The 13,277-nt window shown below is 35.5% G+C and overlaps 1 protein-coding gene across 1 annotated transcript in view; it reads left to right on the forward strand.

The window, feature by feature from the left end:
- The window catches only part of LOC134529511 (ankyrin repeat domain-containing protein 50), a 145,750-nt gene that overhangs the window by 44,020 nt on the left and 88,453 nt on the right, over nt 1-13,277 (forward strand). The window contains exons 5-7 of the mRNA XM_063363670.1: nt 1,914-2,225; nt 3,229-3,323; nt 9,906-10,132. Of these exons, the coding sequence (XP_063219740.1) occupies nt 1,914-2,225; nt 3,229-3,323; nt 9,906-10,132 (634 nt within the window). The remainder of the gene's footprint in view (nt 1-1,913; nt 2,226-3,228; nt 3,324-9,905; nt 10,133-13,277) is intronic.

The following is a 13,277-nucleotide window of genomic DNA, read 5'->3' on the forward strand; positions in this document are numbered from 1 at the left end:
AGACAATGCAGATGAAAATAACACTTTTTTCAGAAGGCTCATAAAACTTCTTAAATTTTAATGTATTTTAAATTTATTATAGACTTTTCTGTGTAAAATTAAGTTAATTGCTATTTGCAGAATCTGCATATATTGCTAACTATTCTAAAAATATTTTTGTTCACGTTTATTATAAACACTATTTTATTTTATTGCAATAGGGTAGTAAAAGTTAGGGAAATTCTTGTATTAAATCATTACACAAAAGTTTAATTACAACCACAATTGTTAGGCCTAACTTTTCATAGCTGTTCTACAGAACCATGGTCCTAAATTGGAGTTTAAACCTAATATAATTCTTTGTAGCAGTTTACCAAGCAACTTAACACTATTATATTATTTCTGTTTACTATATGCAGCAACATAAAACTTTTACATTATCAGTTAGGTAATATAAGCTCAATATGTTAACAATAACATAGTACTGATAACTTAGTCCTAAGATTTTTAACTCAACTGAGATTTTCCTAATGTAAGGATTCACTAGTTAAGTACAGAATACCTAGCATGATCGTACATATCAATTACAGGTCAGATTCAAACCTAGGATTCATCGTCAAATCACAGAAAATTAGTATGTGAATAAATAATAAAGGTCTGGGATAAATGCAGCAGCAGCAAGTACAGATGAAATTGCACATAAGTGCATTTTTGTTCTTCATAATGCTGTTTGCTCAGATGTTAGTTAAGTACTGCTTTTCTCTTTTAACACTGAATTTTACTTAGCTTTTATCTAATTTTAGCATAGATACTGAGTGGTTTTATTGATTGTTTGTGCTTTATACCAATGACATATAGTATAATATCTTTTAGGCTTCAATTGCACCCTTTGTATGTTTGTGTTCATGCTTCCATGATCTAATGGCTTTAATTATTCTTACCCTTCCTAGATTCAGAAATCACCTTCTTTGCATCTTTCAACACGAACTTTCTGCTAAAATTTTTTGCCAAATATGAGTGTAGCAATGAGCGTAGTTTAAGTTATAGTGAGCAGTGTGTACAGTATTAATTTTCACTAACAAATTTTGGGAATAAGAGGTCATATTATTGAAAAATTAATTGTATTAGGAAGACCTCCCAAGTGAAACGGTGCTCTGGCAGAGCATATGTAATTCATTATTGTTGGCAAAAACAAGTGTTAGCACATAGCAATACCTAGACATGCATGTGACATCCATTTTCAGTGTATGACTGGGAGTGAAGAGGTTTATTATAGAAATAGTAATTTATTTCGGTAGTGATACATTTAAGAATGAAATGACACAGTCGAACTGCATATACAACCTCCTCCGGTCAATAGGAAAAGCATTAACCCATTGATGTGTGTCTGGGAGGTCTTGTTGGGGAAAAACTGGATATGTCAGAGAATTTCAGAATTCCAAGTGTCTTGCAACCCTGAATATGATGATGTAAGTCCATGGACATGGTACTTGGAAGGAGAGCCAAGTGTTTAACTGCTCTTTTGTGCATTGCTGATATATGTAATATACCTATTATATTTGAAGAAATTTTATTGAAATTCATAACTCGGGCAGAGGTTTGGAAGAACGCCTTAGGAACATTGTAAAACTTCAATGTATTTAATAAAATTCACTTAGAGCAGAATTGTTTCCTATTTTTGAGAAATAATATTCCATTGAACGTAGGCACTAGTTGGTCAATCACATTTAATTACAAAGAAAGCGTTCCACAGCCCATTTTTTAAATAAAGATTCTTCTGTACTTGGCTTAGTGATGGTTTTGAAGTGTCAGTATAGTCTGTCCCTTTCACATTTGTGGTTAATTAACAATTGATATTGTTTCATTAGGAGTTTGGAATTTTAAGAACTTTTAGTCAGTTATATTTTTGTGGTGATATTTGTGTGTTGTGCTAGGTGGTTGAAGCATTACTGGAGCATGGGGCTGCAGTGGACTGTGCAGATTCTGACCAGCGTACAGCCCTTCGTGCAGCAGCCTGGGGTGGTCATGAAGAGATAGTCCTAGCATTACTGCAGCACGGAGCAGATGTCAACCGTACAGACGATGAAGGCCGCACAGCACTGATAGCAGCTGCCTACATGGGACATTCAGAGATAGTAGAACATTTGTTGGATTTTGGTGCTGAAATTAACCATGCAGATGCTGATGGGAGAACAGCTCTTAGTGTTGCTGCACTTTGTGTACCTTCCAGTGAAGGTTATGCTAAGGTATTTGTGATGTGTGTATGCGTTATTTGCAGTAATGATTGATTTGAAATCCTTTAAAATTCTGGAAGCTGGATTTTGTAAAATGCCATAAAGGTTTAGTGTTTTCCAATGGTTGTTAATATTAGTTTAGCCCGGGGTTTAGTTTTTCTGTTCCGGCAGGAAATTTTGTGACCAAAAAATATATTTTCTTTCTATCTTTTAAACCTGTGATAATGGTTACCCTTGCTGCATTGTTGTTGACATAAATGCTATATAAACACTATTTTAATTTTTAATATGTCCTTTCCCACATAAAGGTTGAAACTTTGTTAAAATATTTTCGAGAAGACAAAATAATTATATGAAATAAGTGAAATGCTCACGGTTTTGCAAGTAAAAAAATGTAATGCATCTTACATTTTTAAATGGCTAACTGATTATATTTGCACATGCCTAAAGTAACATAATTTTCACTTTCTTTACAAGTTACTTTTATGCCTGTTTGTGTACAAATCTGTTTATTGCAAGAATTACACACTGCATTTTCTTAAAATTTGTCTTACCTATAAAATTTACAGACAATACTAGTCTTCTTTCTTTTAATTCCTTACCTTTTTCCCAGCATCTCACAGCTGGTGCAGACAGCAAGATGAAAAAAAAAAACATGTTATACGAAAGGGAAGATGATAAACGAAACCAGATTTATAAACAGTAGGTTGTAACCTCAGAAATAAAAATTTGGAAAAGAAGAGGCATGTCATGGATGTTTTCCATAGAGATATGTATTCAATGAAACAGACATTTAATAAGCACCTGGGTTTTGGTTAAATGTGAATATTTTTAGCTACTGAATTTCTTAACAAAAACAAAATCAAAGTTAGTATTTTTTTATTTTGATTTAGTTACACAAAATATTCATGTATCCGTACTAAATAGCATATCTAAATAAAAAGTCAGTTTGTTAGTGCAGTTAATTGCATATATGTATCATATTTATGTGTTATGTGTTTGAATTATTGTTCAGGTTGTTAACATCTTGTTGGAACGAGGTGCTGCAGTTGATCACCAAGACAAAGATGGCATGACACCTTTACTTGTTGCTGCATTTGAAGGCCACAGGTAATACTTAATTTTCTTGAACTCTTATTTTTAAGAAAAAATTTTTTTTAAGTAGACAAACTGGAACATAAAAATTAATAAATTTGAATTGTTGTAAAATACCTACTGAAATGTAAAATACTTATTATGTATATGCAGTAGACTTCCAATCACCCATGCTAATTGGGAATAAAAATCTTGTGGATAATCAACAAAAAAAAGGCATTGTCCACTAAGTTGGTGTACACATGATACGTAGGCTTAATAAAACATTTAAACTCTCACTGTTCTAATATGAAGTGTAATCATCATCTAGTGGCTTATTACAGAAATGTTGGACCATCATTTATTAATGAGACATTAAAATGTTTAATACAGGACATCTTCTGAACAATCAGCACTGTCTGACTTGTACAACTTCCATTGCCAAAGGAAGCATAAACACGTAGTCGTGCAAAACAATTTCCGTTAGCAGCCAGCTCAGAGTCCATTTTCAGTAGTTTGTTGCATGAAAAAAAGTGATTTTAAAGTAAAATTTATTATTTATTTCATTGCTTGCATATCTTACAAATAAAAGGATGCCGTATACCTAGAGATGGTGATTTATAGCATTTAAAATAATAACATTTAGCATTTTGAATTTGAAATTTAGCATTTTGTAGCATTTTTAAAAACAAGATTTAGCCAATTCTCTCGTTTTACATTACCGAAGAAAAGTATATTTTTAAAAGCATTAAATAATACAAATATTAATTATTAACAACCACAGAAATAAAGATCTAGCACAACTACAAAGATAGCCTATCTTGGCAGGTTTCCAAACAACTTTTTAGCACTTATGAGTGCAATAAATTGAATACTTAAAATTACAATAAATATTTTTTAGCCGTGTTCATGGCCATAGTTGATGTAGAGTGCATAAATAATTTTATTGAAACTCGTTATTTCAATTTTTTTTTGTTTTTTTCTTTCAATTTTTGCCTTCTTTTGGTTTTCGATCATGCCAGAAACCGTTGCTTGCCGTTTTACCGACTTTTTTTCTTCTTCCGATTTCTCGGTGAATCTTTTTTTTTTTTTGCAGCCTGATGTCCCTCAGATTTAATGTGCTTTTCAAGTACATCTTTTTTTTTCCACTCCAGACGGCGATTACATAAATTGCGCATTAAAATATTCGTATCACTTTCGTAGAACTGTTCACTTTTGTATTCATTTATGCGATCGCGAATGGAAATTACGTTTCGTCCCATTTTTACCACGAGAAATAACAGTATACAACACATTCACGAGTATGCACGTATTTGTAAACACACCACCTTCCACAGACTACACAAGAACGCGGCTTTCACGTGAAACACAGCCAGAAAATGGGAATTGTTAGCGCGGCGAAGCAGAGATGTCGCAATATGGCGGCCTAAAAACTTGTACTCTGCAAGATGACGGACACTCTTCCAGCTAGTTGTTCTTTGCTTTGTTTACAATCGCGAGGCACGGATGGCCATTTTTCATTCAATATTTACGAACAATAGTGTTGTGAATGACATGACAATAAGATACTTGTGCTGAATACGCCATAAAATGATGGTTTCTTTTGATACTGAACTGAAACAAAATATAATCTGTAAATAAATTTTGTAGATTGAAGACGAATCTACGTTTTTTACCTTGATTTCGCATTTATCTCGGAATAGTCTAGATTTCGCATTTTATAGCGGAAAAAATATAATTTACCATATTTTCGCATCTATTTTGCGAAAACGAAAAATCACCATCCCTACGTATACCCTGTTTTATCTCATAATCGTCGCACGAGCAAAATTGTCACACCCATATTTTAGGGCGTCAAAATTTGGATTAAAAAAAACTCTCGCGTAAACATTGCATGATGTTTTTGGTTCCGCTATTAGATTCTGAGCATTTTGTGTAGGTAGCTTTTCCGTATAAAACGATGTATTTTAAAGTAGAAATCTGATACTTATTCGGACATTACCACTTACTTATTTAATTAATGGAAAAACGAAGTTGTCTGATGTGTATGTTTTCATTTAGAGACATTTTTAAACGTTATAACCTTTATATGTTCGTCTGCGTCGCTGCGGTGTACAGCTTATAAAAATGTAGCCAATACTAGTTGGCATCATTCATGTTTGGTTATGTTGCTTCCCACACGTAGTCGAATATCAATATCTCGCCGATTCATGCAACATGCAATCTCTGTCGAGTGCCGGGTTAACTACATTTGATAGCCCACACTCTTTCGTGGTAAGTGTGTACTACGACGATAGTTACACGTTAGTTCACGTCACAGATTAGAGTGGCTTGTGTTCCGGTCACAGATTTTGTTTTTCTATTTAAAGTTGAAGAAAGATTTTGTTGCATGACTTATTAATAGAAATTGTTTGGCGTGCTATTGTATATTAATTTTTTTTTAATAAACTTACTTTCCATGAACGGGTTTTGTTTTTATGAATAACTTCACCTAACAAAAAATTTTTTTCCCCATAAACATTGCACCCCTACTTTTCAAACTTGATTTTAGTTTAAAATGTGCGACGATTATGCGATAAAACACGGTATTCAATATCTTGTTGTCACAAAAAGTAACCATAAGCACTGCGTGATGATTAAGTTTTAGGAAACTGCATGCACAAAGTCCATTTTCAGTGGCTGCTAACAGAAAATAAATTAGACTTTTTTTTGAAATGTGAATATTTAAGTAAACTTATAAGTAACTTATTTAACTTCTTAAGAATAAATCAATACCATTAAAGAGCCAGTACGTCTAATTGTGGAAGCATGAATATGGAATTGCATCTAATTTTTATCGTAGGGCCACTGCGAAGTCATTTTATGTTTTAAGTTGCTTTTTGTAAGAAAATAAGTTTTATCATCAAAACTAATTTTGTTAGCAACATATCTTTTGCCTAAAATTTACCACAGACATGTATACTTAACATTTCCTTATTGCAAAGTCTTGTTTTTGCTGCAGGGTTGAGCATAAGTTTTAGCAATGTCCATGCAGAAGTAATATTCTGGGATTACTTACAGTAAATTGAAGAATCTGTTATCAAAATAAAAATTAGTTTCATTAGATAGACAGCTCAGGAATAAAATCAGACTATAAAACAACAGAAAGTACCTTGGGTGTCAAAAATAAAGAGTACATGCAGGGTTGTGTGCGACCAACTTGTGGTAATGCATTTTGAGCCTATGTCACTTTGTTAACTGCAATTCGGGAAGTCATACATGTACAAATGTAGAAATGAGATTAGGCAGTTAAAGACAGCAGACAGCTATGTCATCTCTGCTATCAAGAGGAAAGAAGGGGCGAGTGTACGACAAATAAGTGCATTGTGCCGTGATGTCTTGTGCATCTAGGCTGTTGGTGCTACGAGTAGTGTTACTGGAGTCATTTCAAACTACCATTGCAGTTTTTAATTAATTTTTAATTTTTAAAAAACCTTTTTGGTGTTACATAATGATGCATATCAATTTTAGGTAGCTATAATTCAACACCTATATTTAATTTGCAGTCGGCTACCAAAATCGGTGATCATTGCTATTCTACCATTTTTGCAGGGATTTCTTAGGAATCAAATAAGTTAATTCTATGGTTCTATAGGTACTGTGAATTAACTACAAAGCTGATAATTGAGAGAGAGTTCTGCTACATCATCTTCTACAAGTTTGTTTTATACTACGTCATTATTTTGTGCTCCATTATTTCACTATTATTGAAAGATGTAATATTTTGGGTATGAAATACATTGTGGATTTGAGAGAAACTGGTCTATAAACATAGGTATTAAAAATTCAAAGAAACTCAATTTATAACAGGTATGAGTAATTTACAGAATTTTTTGTTTCCTGAAATTTTCTGCAGTTTGTAAAGTTTATATTGTTACTTGAAATGACAAGAGATTCTAGAAATATGTACATGAAAAAAAATTTTTTTGGAGGGAAAATGTTGTTGAAGGCAACTTGCAACTCAAATTACATCTATTTGTATCTCATAGACTATGTTTTGGGGAATGCAAAGTTAAGTATGAACTTTGTGCCATTTAATGTGTCTTTTTTGAGCATCTGACATTAGTTTATTCACCTAGCTTCCTTACTATGGTATAGCTTGTGAACTTTGATAATTCTGATTTTTTTTATAATTTGGAATAAAAAAATAAGAGAAGTTAACCAAATCTTCTAATAAATTATTTTATAGATAAACTAATTTAAGGTATGCCTTGTACATAACCTTCATATAAAGTGTTACTACAGTTACTTACGTTTAAAATTTACCAAGTGCCTTTTTGTTTGAGCAATAAAAAATTAATCATTATAGTCAGAAGTACATATTTATAATTTTTATATATTTTTTTTAAATATTTTGGTATGAAATTGGTTCTAAATTTATTTTGTGTAATGCTTGGTTTACAAATATGATGCAAACTGCAGGATTTTCTTTTGATTCTCAATAAAGAACCTTACCTCTTGATGTTTACATATTATGAAGTTGCGAGCTTAAAGAACATAACCTGATGTTTTAGCAGAACATACTAGATATATAATGGTATAATTATCTTGATTATTGATACAAAGTATAAGCTTCACAGTATTTTTTGTGGTTTTTGAAGCAATTGGCTAATAAATAGCTAATTTTGTGTGTGTGTCTATGAGTTAAAATATTTACTGGTCTGTTTTGACCTAATTTTTCCAATTGCAAACATATCATAGTGTGATTTAATTTGGATTAAATAATATTACTTAATTTGTTCTAAATTTTTGAAAAAATTTTAATTTGGTTTTTTAAAACATTGTAAGTTATAGTCACATGTTCAAATATTTGGTTAGGTTGTATCATTCCATACCTACCAGTTAGCTCAAAATTCGGTCTAGAATGTACATGAACACTTGCAGAAATTAATTGGGTGTTTAAAATTATTTAGGTTCCAAAAGAAATGTCAATGTCGACGATTATTTGCTGAAATAATTTCTCTCGGACAGAAGTTGATATTTACGGTTTTTTATTAATACTTCACGAAAACTCTTCAGTAATGATGGCCAACATTTTCAGACTAAGAGTACAATTACATGTCGAATCTACAAACAAGTCGCACATAACGTCTTCACTGCCTCCAAAAGAAACAAGTTGACTGTTCGCAGTTACCGAAGGTTCAATATTAAAATATACGTAGTTCACAAGTAAATCCAGTGGTTGCACACTATCTCACGGTACAAGCCAAAGGACTCACATCCCCGCGACATTGGACAAAGTTTACTCAATCCTTGTTTGGGCTAATACCGACGACTGTTGTCACAAAATTCTAGTTGAAAGTTCCAAAACACAAAAAAAAGTTGATTATACACAGTCACAGTCACAAAATTCTCTCTTCAAACCATTAATATATAATTATTTAGCCACCGCCCGACATGCAACTTTTCAGTACCTCGTACAGATGCTGACTGACGAGATTACATGTAATTGCGTACCACCTGAGGGAAGTGGCAAGTGCGTGGCCTCACCACCCAATCACAGCACAGCACTCACAAAAACATAGCAGTATACAAATTTCGTAACCCTCGCAACAAGGCTTTTCTGGCATATATTACAACAAAGAAAAAATCACACAGTTTGATGACATCATTTTTAACCAATCACTAAATACATGGAAAAATATCAATTATAATCATGGCTCAGGGCAACAGCATTCCGACTAACTTAAGAGTCCTTTCTCACGGTTACCAAACTCTCTGTCTCATTCTAATTATTACGCACCTGGCAAACGATTGCCTCAGCTTGTCTTCAGACAAAGGACTATTTAAAAAAAAAGTACAAATGGTAAATTACGGTAATGCTCATTTACGAATAAAGCAACCATAACAAGCAATACTTGTATATGTGAAGGCACATAAATACGTAAATGTAAATACACAAACGGATAAAAATATTTCCTAGGGGCTTATTCACCATAAAACAAGGAAATCTTCAGAACAACTTTAAAAACATGAAACAATGTTAACTATAATCATAAACCATGTTGCAAACACATGAATACTTCTTTATGAGAATAAAACGCTGCTATTTAATGATACTGAACAACCTAACGATAGAACTGCACATAATCAGACAACATAATAAATCGTTAATTCACCTGTTTACCAAGTGGGGAGGGCAGTAGCCTGGGTCCTTACAAGATCCTTGCTGTGGTTGTGTTCATTTCCTTTTTAAGTATGTGTTGAGGCAGGTATGATGGTTCAGTCCCAACATTTAGCATGATTGATACTAATTATATTTATTAAGGTGGTATTCATTTGGTTCAAAGCCCACTATGATCTTCACACACTAATGGAGGGTCAATTTAAGATATATTGGTAAAACTGACCATAAATGATAAATAAATGATAAATTTATTTTCTTATTTTGTGGTTCAGTAGCCAAAGAAAGCTGGCTGGAAGTATAATTCTGTACACAAACATGTGTTGCATTAGTTATCTGTATATTCACTAATCACTGGTGAAATCATAAATTATCTTTGTTTAGTTTGGTGTTTTCTGTAGATTTTTTATTTTTGCAGTGAAGTGTCAGTGAATATGTTTTAAATGATTTGGTAGGGATGTGTGTGAGTTGCTGCTGGAATACGAAGCAGATGTGGACCATGCGGACCGCAGTGGTCGTACACCATTGTGGGCTGCATCTTCCATGGGACATCCTGCTGTTGTAGAGTTGTTACTTTTCTGGGGCTGTTACATTGACAGCATTGATCCAGAAGGGCGAACTGTTTTGAGTGTTGCTGCTGCTCAAGGTGGCACTGATGTCGTAAAGCAACTGTTGGACAGGGGTGAGTGTAATGTAACACTTTCTATAATACTTCTATTATTTTATGTACTTTATTTATAGACAAATGTTTCATTGTTTGAATTTTTTTTGCATTAGTTTGCCATCGAGAAGTTACTAGCTATATTTAACAGTTACAGTGAAATTCCGTTACAACGTACTTCAGAATAACGTATCTTTCAGTTCAACGTATGATTTTAAATTCCCACTCAAAACACCAATGTAAACAATGTAAAAATATTCCACTTTAACATTAAAAACGTATCCTACCTTTCAATACAACGACCATTCTTTTCCAGTTATCAGGAAAATTTTACATAGTGGTTACTGTGTCTGCGCAGGGATTCTTTAATATAAATGTACATTATGATTAATTTTTATCGCTTTCAAGAATCGTTAACAAGTAAAAAACGTAAACAAACAATGTCTCAACGATTCATAGAATCATAGTACAGTATAACGCGCCATTCTTCCTCCACCATGGATCACACACTTTAGTGCATGAGACGATCTAAACAATCAATTGCTGTCTCGCCCCTCATTCAAGACAATTGTTTTTAGCAGCGCCAGCTTTTGGTTATTTGTAGATCACGTTTTAAAAGTTTATATTAACACAGATACAAACGTTTGATAAAAATTATATTTTAACGTAATGTTACGATCGCGCTTGGCTGCAGTGCATGGCATCGCCGCACTCGTTCGGCCTGTCTGCGCCCCCTTCCACCCGCATCCTCTCCCTGGTATCTCGTGTCATACTATCTCGCTACATCCTGACCGTCGCAGCGCGCACCTGCCTCAGATCGGGTTACTTAAAAGAGGCCGCACTGCGGAATAAAATGACTCAGACACCTTTATCGGCGTTCTTAGAAAAGCCACCGCGTCCTTTGAGGACTCACGATGCGTTTCTGGGCATTTCGACGGCGAAGGTCGCGCGATATCTCGGAGACATGCCCGATTGTTCTGGATGGGAACCCAAGGGCTATTTAAGGAGGTTGGGCCGACCTTCGAGTCAGTCAGAGAGAGAGTCTGAGTGGGGAGTTCTCCCGCGGCGGAGTTTCCGGGCGATAGTGCCGCAGGTGCGGCAGAGTGGCGAAGTCCTTGGACGAGGGTTCCAGGGCAGGGAGTGAGTGAGTTCAGTGGAGTCGGGAGTTTCCGGGCGATAGAGTCGCGGGCGTGGCGGAGTCCCGAGTGAAGTGGCGAGCGAGTCGTCGAGTGGGATCTCGGCGAAGGGTGTGACGGCGGCGGCGGAGTGCGGCGACGGAGTCCCGCGGCGGAGACCCACGAGGGGTGCTGCGGCGAGAGTTGCGCCGGAAGTGCGGCCCAGCGAGGTGTGTGAAACGAGTGACTGGGGAATTGACATTTCTTTAAGTGTAATTAATTATTTGCTAATTTAGAAGATTATTTGTAAGTGTCAAGTAGTGGTAGTAAATAAAACTGTGTGTGTGAAATAAAATCTATTAATTGGGCTATCCTTTACGAACCCGCAGGGAAATCGTAACATTTTGGTGTCAGAAGTGGGATAGCCCTAATTAATAGATTTAGGATTCAGTTAAGAAATAGGATTTAGTTTTTCGAGAGTAAAGTTAGCATTTAGAAATTTAGTTAATTTGTAATTTTCTAGAGCTAGTTTGAGTTTACTGTAGTCAGTGATAGTTCTGAATGTAATAGAGTTATTGTTATTTTAATTAGAAGGTTCGTCTAAGTCATTTAAAAATTAAGAACAGTATTCAAAAAATTATTATTATTTAGGTTGTTTAATTATTAGTAAATGATTTAAAGAGAGATGGCTACTGAAGAGCTTACTGACGAGCAATACAAGGAGATAATGGTTGCCCTAGAAGTAATAAGAGCCACTTGGGAGAACTATAACAAAGAAATGTTAACGAGTATGAAGAACTTTACGGAAGAAATGAAGAGTGGAAGGAAGGAGAGTAAGAACCACCATGAAGAAAAGAAGAGCGGGTCAAATAATAGCCTAGAGGAAATGAAGAAGGGTCAGGATGAACTGAAGCATGGCCAAGAAGAAATGAGGAATGAAATGAAGACCGAAGGGAAGATAAGCATAGAAGAGAAGAACAGCCAAGAGAAAAACAGCGAAGAGAAGAACTGCGAACAGAAGACCAGTCAGGAGAAGAACGGTGAAGAGAAGAACAGAGAAATGAAGACCAGCCAAGAGGAGACCAGCCAAGAGGAGACCAGCCAAGTAGAGACCAGCCAAGAAGAGACCAGCCAAGAAGAGACCAGCCAAGAAGAGACCAGCCAAGAAGAGACCAGCCAAGAAGAGACCAGCCAAGAGAATAACAACAAAGAGAATAACAACAAAGAGAAGACTAGCGAAGAGAAGACTAGCGAAGAGAAGACCAGTGAAGAGGAGACCTGCCGAGAGGAGAACAGTGAAGAGAACAGTGAAGAGAACAGCGAAGAGAACAGCGAAGAACACTGCGAAGAGGACATTAGCCAAGGAGAGGAGAACAGCCAGGACATGAAGATGAAAGAAGAGCTGAAGAAAAGCATAGAAGTAGTGAAGACGAGTTACAAAGTAAGGAATATTGAACAAGGAGAAATGAAGATAAACCAAAGAGAGAGGGCTAAATGCACAGAAGAACTGAAGAAAAGCCGAGAAGAGATGTACATGAGTCAAGAAAAGATAGAGAAGTGCAAAGAAGAAACGAAGGAAGACCAAGAAGAGACACAGGAAGACCAAGAAGAGGTGAAGAAGGACCAAGAACAGGGGAAGAAAGACCGAGAAGAGAAAATGAGAACACAAAGAGTGAAGAAGATGGTGCAAGGAGTAACTGAGTGCAGTCCAGACGATATTCATAAGAACAAAGAGGGAATGAGGAACCAAGAAGAGACGAAGAAGAACTGGGAAGAAATGCTTTGTGAACGAGTAGCTACGAGAGAACAAACAGAGAGAAAAAGGGAAGAAACAAGCGAACCATTGGGAGGCAACGAGCAATGCTCTCAAGAGTATCGAGTCCGTCCAAGGCAATGGTCGGTCCGTCTCGGGCAGCTGGCTGAACGACATGGGGAATCTGCGACCCAGAAGTGTCGCCGGGTGACAAGAGAAGCTACATCTAATGAGAGAGAGGGTTATCTGGTGAGACTGTACAGCCCGCGATGGAGGAAAGGCAGGAGGCCTAAACTTC

Source organism: Bacillus rossius, chromosome 2 (assembly GCF_032445375.1).
Source record: "Bacillus rossius redtenbacheri isolate Brsri chromosome 2, Brsri_v3, whole genome shotgun sequence".
In the NCBI taxonomy this organism is placed as follows: domain Eukaryota; kingdom Metazoa; phylum Arthropoda; class Insecta; order Phasmatodea; family Bacillidae; genus Bacillus; species Bacillus rossius.